General features: G+C 46.8%; 2 protein-coding genes across 4 annotated transcripts in view; one reads left to right on the forward strand and one right to left on the reverse strand.

Moving 5' to 3' along the window:
- Positions 1-2,144, forward strand: part of FAM166B (family with sequence similarity 166 member B) — a 35,881-nt gene extending 33,737 nt beyond the window's left edge. The window contains exon 6 of the mRNA XM_033929243.1: positions 1,666-2,144. Coding sequence (XP_033785134.1) covers positions 1,666-1,760 — 95 coding nt within the window. The 3' untranslated portion in view covers positions 1,761-2,144. The remainder of the gene's footprint in view (positions 1-1,665) is intronic.
- Positions 2,145-7,325: 5,181 nt separating this feature from the next.
- The window catches only part of RUSC2 (RUN and SH3 domain containing 2), an 84,643-nt gene continuing 77,654 nt past the window's right edge, over positions 7,326-14,314 (reverse strand). For 2 of the 3 annotated variants that reach the window (XM_033935875.1, XM_033935884.1), the window contains exon 12: positions 7,326-10,190. The gene's annotated coding sequence lies outside the window, so the exon portion shown is untranslated. The remainder of the gene's footprint in view (positions 10,191-14,314) is intronic. The other variant, XM_033935894.1, reaches the window with a different exon arrangement.

Genomic DNA, 14,314 nt, shown 5'->3' on the forward strand with positions numbered 1-14,314 from the left:
CCGGAGTCTGTCATAGGGGAAAACACCCTCCAGGGATTCAAGACAAAGTTGGACAAGTTCATGCTAAACTGGTGAGACTGGACTCATTTGGAGCACTGGTCTGACCCAGCAGCGGCAATTCTTATGTTCTTTTTGTACAGAAAGGGTGGTAGATGCGTGAAACAGTCTCCCAGAAGAGGTGGTGGAGGCAGAGACTGTGTCTGAATTCAAAAAGGTCTGGGATAGTCACGTGGGATGTCTCAGAGAGAGAAAGAGATAATGGTTACTGTGGATGGGCAGACTGGATGGGCCATTTGGCCTTTATCTGCCGTCATGTTTCTATGTTTATGAAAAAAGGATGCCTCCTTTCCACAACCTTTCCAATGTTTTCTTGTCCATGGGTGTACCCAACCATTCTTCCACCCTGCCACATCGTGGTGATGATAGACCCTGCTCAAAACACCATAAAGTTTTAATATCAGACAGTTTAATTTTCTTTCTGACTGATGTTCCTGACATCCTGTTTGTTTAGATTGTAAGCTCTTTGGAGCAGGGACTGTCTCCTTCATGACTCTGTACAGCTCTGTGTACGTCTGGTAGCGCTATAGAAATAATTCATAGTAGTAGTGTGAAGAGTTTGAGTCTTTGGGAAGAAGAGCTGAGATTGTGATGTCATAATGCCTCATTCCACCAATAAGAGGCAACCTCATCAGTGATGTCACAATGGCTTGATTGTCCTGTTCTCCCCTCTGCCCTCCAACCCAGCCAGCAGATAATAGTATCTGGTTAAATGCCACTGAACAGTGGCATAGCATGGGGGGTGGACTGCCCCGGACGCCATCTTGGCAGGTGCACCGGCACCTCTGCTCCTCTCCAAATGTTCACTAGCAACCAGCAGCATATCCTACCTACTGCTCGGGCCGGCCTCAGCTCTCTTTATGACATCACTTCCTGGTCGCGAGACCAGGAAATGACATCAGAGAGAGAGCTGAGATTGGTGCCAACAGCAGGTAGGAGATGTTGCTCGCTGCTGGCTTAGATTTGAAGAAGTATGCAGAAGGGGCTCATGGTGTGGCGATGTTGGGGGGGGGGTTCCCTCCCCTCTGCTGCTGCCACTGAATATATCCAGTTAGCCCCAGACAAGCTTTTGAAACAGCCAGGAGCCTCCCTTGGCCTTTTAGATTGATTTTTATTTCTTTATTTTAATAGCCCAAGTGGTTTACATTCAGGTACTCGAGCATTTCTCCCCATCTGTCCCAGTGGGCTCACACTCTATCTAATGTACCTGGGGCGATGGGGGGATTAAGTGACTTTGTTTGAACCCACAACTGCAGGGTGCTGAGGCCGTAGCTCTAACCACTGTGCCACTGTGATTTGTATGTCGACCCCTTTGGACCTGAGGCAGGAGCCTAACCCTAGCAAGTTCAAATCCAGCCTTAAAACCTTTCTCTTTAAAGATGTCTATGAGATTTATAGCTAGGATTAAATGCATATGGCACTCAGACAATTCCCTTCGTTCCTCCCGTTGCCCTTCCTTTTTATTTTTATGAAATGTATCCCATCCATTTCCCTTTTGTAGCAGGTATCGTCAGTTATATCCTGTAATTTATGTTGTCATTTGCCCTTTTTTTAACTTATATCAAGCTTAAATCAACTTGAAACTTGTCTATTTCTCTCTCTTTGCAGGCTACAAGTTCAAGTATGGGAAAACCTACGGCAATCTTACTCGCAACGTGCTGGGTTTAAGCAAAGCGCAGAAAGAAGTTGCTGCTTCCATGTAGCCGGAGCGCTTTTCTGAATCTCCGTTCTGACAAAATCATGAGAGAGTTTTATGTAGCATGGTCAAGTTTCCAAGCTGGGCTATTTTCAGGTGCAACAATGGGACGGCAGCGAGCCCGATGACACCCCCAGAGGGCCGCAAAGGGACACCGGGAAGCACTTGTGGTGGGAAGGAAGAACTTGTCCTACAGCCTACTCTGAATTGGTGATCACACAAGATAGCGTAAAACGAAAACAAACCCCAAAAGATGGCAAATATTGAAAAGCAAATCAAAGGATTTTCCTTCCAGAACAGGAGGGGGGGCCACCTTAGTCTAGCTAGTTTTAAACCAATCTGATTTCAGTTTTTGACTGGATGTGAAAAATAAAAACTCATGTAAACCACTGCTCAACTCTAGGACATTACTTCAGAAATCTTCAAAGTGCGTTAGCCAGTCGAATCCAGGTCCAATACAGCGACCACAGCTGAAGTTAGCAAGCAGCTGATTCCACCACAAAATGTTTTCTAGGTAACAAGCCATCAGTTTAGCTCGCTCCCCATTCGTTGGGTGATAAAATTAGGGTTACCAGACGTCTGGATTTCCCTGGACATGCACAGATGCCTTCCTGCCTGATGGACAGGCAGCGGGGGGGTGGAGCTGAGGGCAGAGGGGCGGGCCTGGGGGCGGGCCTAGGGGGGTCCGAATTTTACTGACATCAAATCTGGTAACCCAAGATAAAATCCACTCCTGTAAGTTCTTTGGTGGCTTTCCTTGCAGACAGAGGCTAACCCAGACATGTCCTAGTTTTAGAGGACTGTCCAGGCTACTGGACAAACTTTCCAAAACCTACCCCCTGTTTTCCTAAGGTGCGCTATGCGTTTTAGCACGCGTTATCCGCTAAGATGTCCATAGACTAACATGCACGCGTTAGCGTTTAGCTCAAACGTTAAGCTCAAACGCTTAGCGTACCTTTGCAAAAGGAGCCCCCCACTATTTGTCCAGGTTTTGAAAAGTCCTGACAAGCTCCGGGCGCATCTGGAGGGCATCACACACATCCGCGTATGCTTCAGACCCTCCAGACGCAGCCGGAGCTTGTCAGGGAAAGGGAGAGGAGGTTCGTGGGGGCGGTGCTGGGGGTGGAGCCGAAGGTGGGCCGGCCCCAAAAAATGGTAACCCCCAAAATTGCTCATCATTTCTATAGCACTACCAGATGTATGTGTACGCAGTGCCTTACAGGTTTACATGAGAAAGGTCCCTGCTGCGTGGAGCTTACAGTCTAGTCAAGATACCAAGTCAGAGAAAGAAAATGACTTCTGGGGTTTAGTAGCCTTTACATAGTTAAAGTGTACCAATCTGCAAAAACAGTGGGTTCCTAATTCGGTGTCTCTCATGTTAGGCCATCGTTCTGTGAGTCTTGTAAGCATACGGCATGCTGAAACATTACCTACATAAGAACATAAGAACATAAGTAGTCGCCTCCGCCGGGGCAGACCAGAGGTCCATCCCACCCAGCGGTCCGCTCACGCGGCGGCCCATCAGGCATATTGCCTGAGCAGCGGTCCCTGACTAATTTTATACCTACCTCTACACTTATCTCTAAACCTTCCACTGCTCTTATCTGTACCCCTCAATCCCTTTGTCCTCCAGGAACCTATCCAGGTCTTCCTTGAAACCCTGTACTGTGCTATTTCCTATCACGGCTTCCGGAAGGGTGTTCCATGTGTCCACCACCCTCTGTGTGAAAAAGAATTTCCTTGCGTTTGTTCTAAACCTGTCCCCCTTCAATTTCATCGAGTGACCCCTTGTTCTTGTGGTTTCTTTCAAATTGAAAAATCTGTCCTTGTCAACCTTTTCGATGCCCCTCAGGATCTTGAAGGTCTCTATCATATCTCCTCTGAGTCTCCGCTTTTCCAGGGAGAACAGCCCCAGCCTTTTCAGTCTGTCAGTGTAGGTAAGGTTTTCCATACCCTTAATCAGTTTAGTTGCTCTTCTCTGAACTCCCTCAAGCATTGCCATGTCCTTTTTGAGGTACGGTGACCAGTACTGTACACAGTATTCCAGATGGGGGCGCACCATAGCCCGGTACAGTGGCAGGATGACTTCCTTCGTTCTGGTCGAGATACCCTTCTTAATGATACCTAGCATTTGGTTTGCTTTCCTCGAGGCTGTGGCGCACTGTGCCGACGCCTTCAATGTCGTGTCTACCATCACTCCCAGGTCTCTTTCCAGCTTACTGACCCCTAGCATTGATCCCCCCATTTTGTAAGTGAACATCGGGTTCCTTCTCCCTATATGCATGACCTTGCATTTCCCCACGTTGAAGCTCATTTGCCACTTTTTCGCCCATTCTTCCAGTGTCGTAAGATCCCTTTGGAGATCCTCGCAATCTGCCGTGGTTTCAACCTTGCTGAATAGTTTGGTGTCATCTGCGAATTTGATGACCTCACATTTTGTTCCCGCCTCCAGGTCGTCAATAAATATGTTAAACAGGAGCGGTCCCAGCACTGACCCTTGAGGGACCCCACTCGTGACCCCTTGCCAGTCCGAGTAGTGGCCCTTTACACCAACCCTCTGCTTCCTGTCTGCCAGCCAGTTTTTGATCCATCGGTGGACCTCCCCTCGCACCCCGTGATTCCATAGTTTCCTGAGCAACCGCTCATGTGGTACCTTATCGAAGGCTTTCTGGAAGTCTAGGTAAATTATGTCTATGGGTTCACCTTTGTCCACCTGGCTATTTACCCCCTCAAAGAAGTACAACAAGTTTGTGAGGCACGATCTACCCTTGCAGAACCCATGCTGGCTTGACCTTAGCTGTCCATTTTTTTCGATATGATCACAGATGCCGTCCTTAATCAGCATAAGAACATAAGAACTGCCGCTGCTGGATCAGACCAGTGGTCCATCGTGCCCAGCAGTCCACTCACACGGTGGCCCTCTGGTCAAAGACCTGCGTACGTTCTGGTTCAGCAGAAACTTGTCTAACTTTGTCTTGAATCCCTGGAGGGTGTTTTCCCCTATAACAGACTCCGGAAGAGCATTCCAGTTTTCTACTACTCTCTGGGTGAAGAAGATCTTCCTTACATTCCCCTTTTAACTTTAGAGAGTGCCCTCTCATTCTCTCTACCTTGGAGAGGGTGAACAACCTGTCTTTATCTACTAAGTCTATTCCCTTCATTATCTTGAATGTTTTAATCATGTCCCTCTCAATCTCCTCTGTTCGAGGGAGAAGAGGCCCAGTTTCTCTAATCTTTCGCTGTACGGCAACTCCTCCAGCCCCTTAACCATCTTTGTTGCTCTTCTCTGGACCCTTTCGAGTAGTACTGTGTCATTCATGTACGGCGACCAGTGTTGGACGCAGTACTCCAGGTGAGGGCGGACCATAGCCCGGTGCATACAAGTGGAAGGTGTAGGGTATCAGTAATTCTGCCCTGCCCAGCTCCCTTCCCAGAATTTCATAGTGTAGAGAAACAGCATTGCTTTCTCCACAGGGATTTGCTGAGAACAAAATTTGAATTTTGAGTAATAAGAGGAAATAGTGTAGTTTGAAACATTTTATTCTGATATATTTATTTACTATTTCGTGTGTTTACTGTAATAGAGTTGCTGTAAACCTGCATTGGATTGAAATTTATTTAGGAAAAGCAGTCTATAAATATAAAATGCTGTAAAGCCCAGGACTAGGAAAGGCTAAAGTGACTCGAACTCTTCAGCTTGGAGAAGAGTCGGCTCAGGGGTGATATGATAGAGGTCTATAAAATAATGAGTGGAGTGGAAAGGGTAGATGTGAATTGCTTGTTTACTCTTTCCCAAAATACTAGTACTAGAGAGCATGCAAAGAAGCTACTAAGTAGTAGATTTAAAACAAACCAGAGAAAATATTTCTTCACACGTGTAATTAAACTCTGGAATATGTTGCTGGAGAATGTGGTGAAATCAGTTAGCTTAGCAGGGTTTAAAAAAGGTTTGGATCATTTCCTAAAAGAGAAGTCCATAGGTCATTATTGAGATGGCCTGGGGAAATCCACTGCTTATTCCTAGGATAAGCAGTGTATAATCTGTTTTACTACTTGGGATCTAGCTAGGTACTTGGGACCTGTGTTAGCCACTGTTGGAAACAGGATACTGGGCTTGATGGACCTTCAATTAGAGAATGACACGGTGACAAAATTCAGCACCGTCCCCGTCCCCGCGGATAACCGCGGGAAACCATCTTCATGTCATTCTTTAAGGAGAGAGGGAAGAATCAGAGTATGAATGGCCACAACCACTGACCCTCAAGCCTTGCATTGAAGAATGCTGAGATTGAGCAGCAACATTCCAGAGCAGATATTGTGATGTCATAATGCCTCATTCCACCAGTGCCTAAGAGCCAATCACATCAGTGATGTCACAATGGCTTCATTATCCTTGGCTCCCATAAGAATCAGAGTATGAATGGCCACAACCACTGACCCACAAGCTTTGCTTTCAAGAATGCTGGTGTAGAAGGATTGAGGCTGAAATAGACACTAAAAAATGACATGGGATTATTTCCTGCGGTTATCCGCGGGGACGGGAACGGTGATGAATTTTGTCACCGTGTCATTCTCTACCTTCAATCTCCCCCAGTATGGAAGCTCTCATGTTCTTATCTTTGGCCCTGGATAAGCTGTGATAGTAAAATGTGGAGCTGGATGTGCAGGATGTGTTATCACGGGCTTCTGCAGTGTACCAGGCAGAGAAGAAGCTTGGTGGCTAAAGCAGCAGGCTGAGAACCAGGGAAGCCAGGGTTGACACCCCACTAACCTCCGTCACGCTGTACAGATATAAGGGTGGTTAAGAACATAAGAATGGACACACTGGGTCAGACCAATAGTCCATCAAATCCAATGTCCTGTTTCCACAGTGGCCACATCAGGTCACATGTACCAGGCAGAGACCCAAATTGTAGGAACATTCCAGAGCTAAGACTGTGTGGTTTTATGTTATGTTTCTATTTATTTTTAATAGTATTTTGAGCCCCTGAGGCAGCTCATCTCTGGGCAAAACTTGGACGACTCGAGTTTCGATTTATTCCTTGACTCATCCAATCTACGGGCTCCTTTGACTAAACCACAGAAGAGCTTCTTACCGCAGGCTGGTGAGGTAAATGCTCCAACGCTCATTCAATTCCTACGCGCGTGTGAGCATCTTCCTGGCTGGCCCGCGGTAAAAAAGCTTTTCCCCGGTTTAGTCAAACCCAGCGTCTATTCTGTTTTCACTTGTTGCATATTGGCCTTCAGGGCTAAACTATTTTTTAAGATTTATACACTACTTATAGCCTCGAGTATTTTTCCCTGTCTGTCCCGGTGGGCTCACACTCTGTGTAATGTACCTTGGGTAATGGGGGGGATTAAGCGACTTGCTCAAAGGAGCAGTGTGGGAGCTGAACCCACAACCTCAAGGTGCTGAGGCTGGAGCTCTAAACACTTCACCACACACTCGCCACCATGTGTGCTTTCGATATTAACACTGGGCAACGTCTTCCTTCCCCCCCACCACCAAATGCCTGGATTTTAAATAAGAATGAATGTCACTGAGCTCCCAGACACAAAAAGACCAGCTGTGTCCTCTTCATCAGCACCTTCTTTATTAATATGCATAATTAATAAATAAATAAATAATAAATACACGGAGATCCAGGACAATGAAACGTGGTGCAGATCTGCTAGTGGCCAATGTACAAGCAGGAGGTATACAGTGTAATACTAGAAAATTCCATCTTCTGTACAGGTGCGCCTGCAGGCTGGGGTCAGGAGAGAGGACGCAGCAAAGGGAGGCTTGTCCTTCCATGTCAACACGGAAAAAGAACCCACCGAATCGAGGTGGAGTGCAGGTCAGGCCACAAATTGGCAGGCACTTGGCTGGGCCACCCAGGGGTACGCAGAACCTACAACTCCCCGTCCGTACAACAGATATGGAGAGCTACTTCTCGGAAACACCGCAAGTGACCTTAAATGTCTGGCTTGAAGGAAAATGGCCCCTTGGTGCAGCTTTACAGCGACTGGTTACCTCCCATGATGCACTGCTTCAGGAACTAGGGCAAATTACCTCCCATGATGCAGTGCCACAACAAACAGTTCTAGGGCAAATTATCTCCCTTGATGCCGTGCTATAGGAGCCAGTCGTGGTTGAAATTACTCCCATGATGCAGTGCTACAAGAACTCCCTAAGAAAATCATTCCCATGATGCAGTGCTACAAGAACCTGCTCTTAAGAAAATTATTCCCATAATGCAGTGCTACAGGAACAAGTTGATCACGATACTGTGCTGCAATAACCACTCCTCGGAAAAATTGCTCTTATGATACAATGCCGATAAACCAGTTTAAAAAAAACAACTCCCAGTCCAGTGTTACACCGACTGGCTGAAGTGACAGTGATCTTTGCATAATGCATCGTGGTGGGTGTGCGCTGTGGAATGAGGCCCAGCCCTCAACTGTTGCACGCTCAGTGAGATACTTTGTCCTGTTCCTACTGTGTGTTTGAATCGTCAGCATTTTCCACTGCACATCCTAAAAGCATCAATTTTATTTTAGTTGGGATTGACAGGACATACGTATACATAAGGGGCCTGATTCTGAAAACGGCGCCGTAAGTTAGGCAGCGGTAGGCGTCGTACTGCCGCCTAACATAATTGCTTTAATTGGTTTTAATTGGCACAGTAATTGACTGCACTGTTAAAAAAACAATCAAAATGTAGGCACTGGAATCGTGTCTAAGCATGGCACCTAACAGCGTCCAAGGTCAAAGTAGGCCTTAGGCACCGCTAGGTGTGATTCTCTGTCAAACTAAGGCGCCGTCAACCTAACCCTGGCCCACATTAACGGCACCTGAGTTTGATGAGAGCTGCGATTCTGTTAGCGGCACCTACGCAGGATTGACACACGGCTGGCACCGTTTTTTTCCAAGGCCCCACTATACTAGACGGCATTTACAGAATCCGGCCCAATGGGAGGGAGGTACTTTATTTCTCTGACGAGAAGGTTTCTTTTGCCCTTGCGCAGTCCTGCCCTGTGCTTGCGCTCTACAGTTAGACAAAATGACCGCCCAAGTGACTCCATCTCAGTACCAAATACTGTGTTGTGCTGTATCACTAAATACTTCCTGGCATTCACACAGAGCACATGGAACAGGGATCCTGGGATCTATTCCCTCCATTAGGTGGAGCAAAGTGCAAGAAATGTTCCCTCTTAGTGTGTCGTAGAGTAACAGAGCCAATGAAGACGCAGAGCTCTGGCATCAGCCGAAATCATCTACAAGTGTTTACGTCCTCTGCGTGCATTGGGTGCTCCTAACGTACGTATTTGGAAGGCGCAAGTCGAACTTTAGGCCAGATTTCCCTCAAAACTTACGTCTCTTTGACCATTTCCTTGCAACAAAAGACTAAAGTACATTCTAAAGACCCCCAATACCTCCACGTGCTGAACTGAAACAGTTCAACGCCTACCACATTTGGGGGAAACGAGGGGTTAAAGCACTCCACAGACAGATCTAAATACTTAGGGGAAAGGGGTGGGGGAGGGAGGACCCTTGAGCAATCAGACCACCCTATAATCAAAGTATAATCTCAGTCCGAGAAACACTACATTTGCCGTACCCCAAATCCTCCTTGGCCCGCCCCTGGTGCTGCGTGGAGGTATGTATGACAGGACACGGATACCGCAGCCTGCTGCTGCCCCAATTCCTCCGCTGATCTGAGGCCGCCCTATCCCCGGCTGAGTTTGACAGCAGGGGCAGAGGCTAGGGATCAGAAGACTTGGGGACAGGTCGTCTTTCCCACAGGATCTGTAAACAGCATCACACTAATGGCTGTTAACATTCAGTGTAGCAAGTTATTAACCCATTACTGCGGTGAAGAAACAGGTTAGCACAGGCAGACAATGTTCTCTGGTGTATACAAGTACAAAGCGAGAGGGAAGGGAAAGCGGCCATCTTGTCTCCACCTCTGTATGTACAAGTCTGTTACACATCTGCATGAGAACGTTGAGGAGATGTGTGAGAGAAAAGGAGAAGGCAGGTCCATGCATAGGGACGACCCTCAGTAACACAGTTATGCCAATGGATACAAATCACAAAATTCGGCCTCCACGAGTGCAATGGGCAGGGGGGAAAAAAGCGACATTACTAGACATGAAGGCCACAGGTTACTGGCTGTTCTCTGGGCAGGAAGAAAGGTTAGGTTTGTCAGCTAGCTGCATCCGGTTTCCTCTGCTGGCACACTCTCTGTCCCCCGCCGCCTCTGCGCCGGGACTGAGCTTCGGTGTGGGAAAGAGTAGCGGTCCCCTCGTTGGACGCCAGTGCACTCTCGGACCCCAGGACACAGATCAGCCAGTCGGCATCCACCTTGGCCGTAACCCGCTGCGTGTCTCCTCTGCTGAAGCCAAGCTGTCTGGACTTGGTGGCAATGGGATGACAAAGCACTTTTCACTGCTGGGGAAAGGGGAACACAGGGTGAGATTGCACCGAGATGGTCTCATCGTCCCTAAGTTCTAAGAAAAGGGGAGCAGGGAAGCATGCGGGGGTTAAAAGAACGTGTCAAAAAAGAAACAACGACCATGCAACGCGCTTGAAGCAAGAGTCTCACATTTGAAAAAGGGGAAAAGACCTCCATCGTTCATAGTTGACTAAACAAACGCCCGCTAATTAGACTTTAACATTTTTCTTTTTCCTGTTGCATATAACGAAACACTGGATGAAAGGAAGAAGCAGGGGGCAGATTCTCAAAACTAAAATCTGCCTTTCATGCGTTCACTAAAGAGGCTCCAGCTGCTTCAGCGTGCACGTAGTTTAGGGGCGGAATGTCAAAACGGCTTACCGAGGTCTTTCCGAGTTTTCTAGCAGTCTCCGAAACTGCCATGCAAATGTAGTAGAACGAGGTCATCAATATCAAAATGAGACGAAATTTGCCGACAGGTCTGAGCTGTCGTTGCCTTACTTTCCGATCAGTGTTCGCTCAGGCACTGACAGGAAAGTAAGGTCTGACAACTCAGCCCCCCCCCCCCCCCCGATGCAAATTAAAATAATAATAATAATTTTTAAAAACTCAAATTGAAGATTGTCAGGAGAGATGCCCACTGCCTTCCCCCTCACGTCTCCCACGACCCACCTCCCCCTTACCTTACTTACAATGGCTAGCTGCAGAGATGCTCAAAAAAAGGTTAACCTGCCAGGAGATTAGTTACTACATGAAGGAAAGAATCTCAGAATTGCCACTCCGTGGACCATAATGAAATTATCCAACTAAGGAATTGTGGTAGGAGTATCTTTCATAGATCCAAAACCTTCATAATATTAATGTGTTTGATTAAAACACTTCCAAAAATAATTTAAATAAGTTACTGCTTTAAAATTGTGTTCATTTTATATAGAGAGTTTTTAGTTTTTTAGTTTTTTATATAAGTTAGACTTTACTTATTGACTTTTATAAACAACATGTGTAGAAAAACTCAATTGTGCAAAAAGCTACAGACACACTTCACTCTTATCTAGTTAAAAGTGCAAATGCTCTGTGCAAGGGGGCACTCGGAGAAATTAAAAGAGAACAAACGCTAGGAAGTTCTTTTTCACCCAGAGGGTGGTGGATACATGGAACGCGCTTCCAGAGGCTGTGGTAGACAGGAGCACATTACAGGGCTTCAAAGAAGGTTTGGACAGGTTCCTAGAGGACAAAGGGATTGAGGGGTATAGATAGGTGTAGAGGTAGGTTATAGGGATAGGAGTAGAGATAGGTTATAGAGCTAGTCAGGGAATGGGCCTGATGGGCAGCCGCGGGAGCTGACCGCTGGGCGAGATGGACCTCTGATCTGCCTCAGCGGAGGCAACTTCTTATGTTCTTAAAGACTGTTATTTGCACATTAATATTATGAAAGATACTCCTGCCACAATTCCTTAGTTGGATAATTTCATTATGATCCACGGAGTGGCAATTCTGAGATTCTTTCCTTCATGTAACTAATCTCTTGGCAGGTTAACCTTTTTTTGAGTATTTTGTTAATTTTGGTTAATCTTTTTTCTTACTATTTGCCCGTCTCTTCAAAATGGCCTCTCAGTGGCGTAGTGAGGGTGAGAGCTGCTCGACCCCACCCCCACTCCTTCCCCGATCCTGGCTGCTGCGTACGCTCCCCCTTCCACCAGGCCTCTAGTTCAGGGGTGTCAAACTCAATCGCATTAGGGGCCGAAATCTAAAAAAAAAAGGCTAAGTCGGGGCCACATTTTTTCTTAAGATAGAGGTCCTTTCATTAAGGTACGCTAACCGATTTAGCGCATGCTAAATGCGCATCTTAATAAAAGGAGCACTTAGTAGAAGTCTAGGGTTACAACCTCTCCAACCCCACGCCGGCTCTGTGATGCAAACAAAATAAATAAAAAAAAGAAAGCTGTGCTGTTTCTGAAACCCAAAAAAAAACTCTGTGGAGTGACGATGTTCCTAAATGGACTTTATTTGAAAGTGTCAAAGTTCCAAAGGTCCACTGAAATCATCCACATAAAATAATTCCATCCACATAAAAATAAATCATAGAACATAGAACATAGAAGATGACAGCAGATAAGGGCCATAGCCCATCAGGTCTGCCCACTCTACTGACCCACCACCCAAGTCTACTATCCTAGGGATCCCACTCCTGGTGACAGGTTCCCTTGGCTTAACCCTCTAAGGGATCCCACTGGGCATCCCATTTGCTCTTAAATTCTTGCACGCTGTTTGCCTCCAGACACACTGGATGAAAGGGGAAAGATAAGACAAGCTGGAATGCCTGGGGAGAGAGAAAAAGACAGATGATGGACGTAAAGAAAAGGAGAGGGGAGGAAGACATTGAATGGAAAGGAGGAGAGGGAGAGGATACGGATGGAAGGGAGGAAAGAGAAAGATGGGGCAGACACTGAATAGGAGGGGGAGAAAGAGAAATGAAGCAGATGCTAGGCTGAAAGGGGGGAAAGATGGGCAGATGCTGGATGGAAGGGGGAGAAATAAGGGTGGATGATGGATGGGATGACAGAGGGGGCAGAAAGGAGGAAGAGAGGAGACAGATCAGATGCTGGGCAGAAGCAGGAGACATAAGAGCCTTAAAGGACCTAGTCCGCTAGGGATACAGCACCAGGATTGTTAACTGAGCTCAGATAAGTGCATTATTACATATTGCATAATTGGGGTAAACGATGAAAAAACATGTGCTTAATTAATGGTGGGAGCACTTGAAATATGTCAAGCTTATGTAATACGATACCTCTAACGCTTTTATATTGAATATATATAATTCTGTTTTGATTTTTGCCCGACTAAATTATAACTTCCTAAGAATACCAGCCCCCAAATACCTTTCCTCAGCTGCAGGTCTGCTTGGGTCCTGACTCTGAAGGTTCACGCCGCATCATCTGTAGGTTCACGCAGCCTGCAGAGCATCGCTGATCGGCAGCAGCGATCCTAGCAGGCCGCCGTCGCCTCAGCTGCACGTTCCCTCTGGCGCAGTCCCGTACGTCAGAGGAGGGGCGGGACCGCGCCAGAGGGAACGTGCAGCTGAGGCTACGGCGGCCTGCTAGGATCGCTGCTGCCGACCAGTGATCCTCTGCAGGCCGCGTGAAACTACAGATGATGCGGCGTGAATCTACAAATGATGCGGTGCTGGTACCGGCGGGCCAGCTTTAGGGGAAATTGGAAATTGTCTGGCCGGCCAAATTTCAGTACTCCTCGGGCCAGAGTTTGACGTGTCTGCTCTAGCTGAAGCCGTTGCTTGTGGCAGTCAACAATGTGCTCCTCACAGCCCCGTCGGCTCTTCCTCTGGCGTCACTTCCTGTGCGCAGGCACCCGGAAGTGATATCGATGAGAGTGCCGATGGGGTTGCGAAGAGCACGTTGTTGACCGCCGCAAATAACAACTTCAGCTAGAGGTATGGGGGAAGGGAAAGGGGGGGGGGCAGAGAGGAGTGCTGGTGCCCCCGCCAACATGGCGCCCAGGGCGGACCACCCCCCTCCCTTTCTACGCCACTGTTGCCTATGAGCACTCCACTTAAAGTCTAGCTTCAGGCGTAAACTCTAATGCACGTGAAGTTTCCAAGTTTTATTAAAATTTTGATAAAACGCAAATCAAGATTTCTAAGCGTTTAACAGTTGGTGGAAATATTGGAAGTTCCTGAGGGTTCATTACCTCCATTTACACAGGTTTACTATTTACCCAAGAAAAATCAAATTCAATAACAGGAAGATAGCCAAGGACCAATAGATGTATCAGCATTATTGGAATTATCAGATAAAGAAATGGCTACTCCTGCAACATTAGTGGCAACTTTAGCTCTAACAATGGATAAGAACTGGATTTTGAGACTTTTCTTTAAAAATAGAGTGAAAGAATTTATGGGACTTAAAATACAAATGTTCCCAGACAGCTAGGGACACACAAAGGCGAAGAAAAGAGTTTCTTATGTTAAAACCGGGAATTATAGCTCTTGGAGCAACTTTTTTTCTTCGTTACCCTTGCAAATGTATTATACAATATAATTCTCAAAAATATGTTTTCTTTGAGCCCTACCAGCTGACAACTTTCCTATCTCTTTCTCGGC

Source organism: Geotrypetes seraphini, chromosome 1, assembly GCF_902459505.1.
Source record: "Geotrypetes seraphini chromosome 1, aGeoSer1.1, whole genome shotgun sequence".
Taxonomy (NCBI): Eukaryota; Metazoa; Chordata; class Amphibia; order Gymnophiona; family Dermophiidae; genus Geotrypetes; species Geotrypetes seraphini.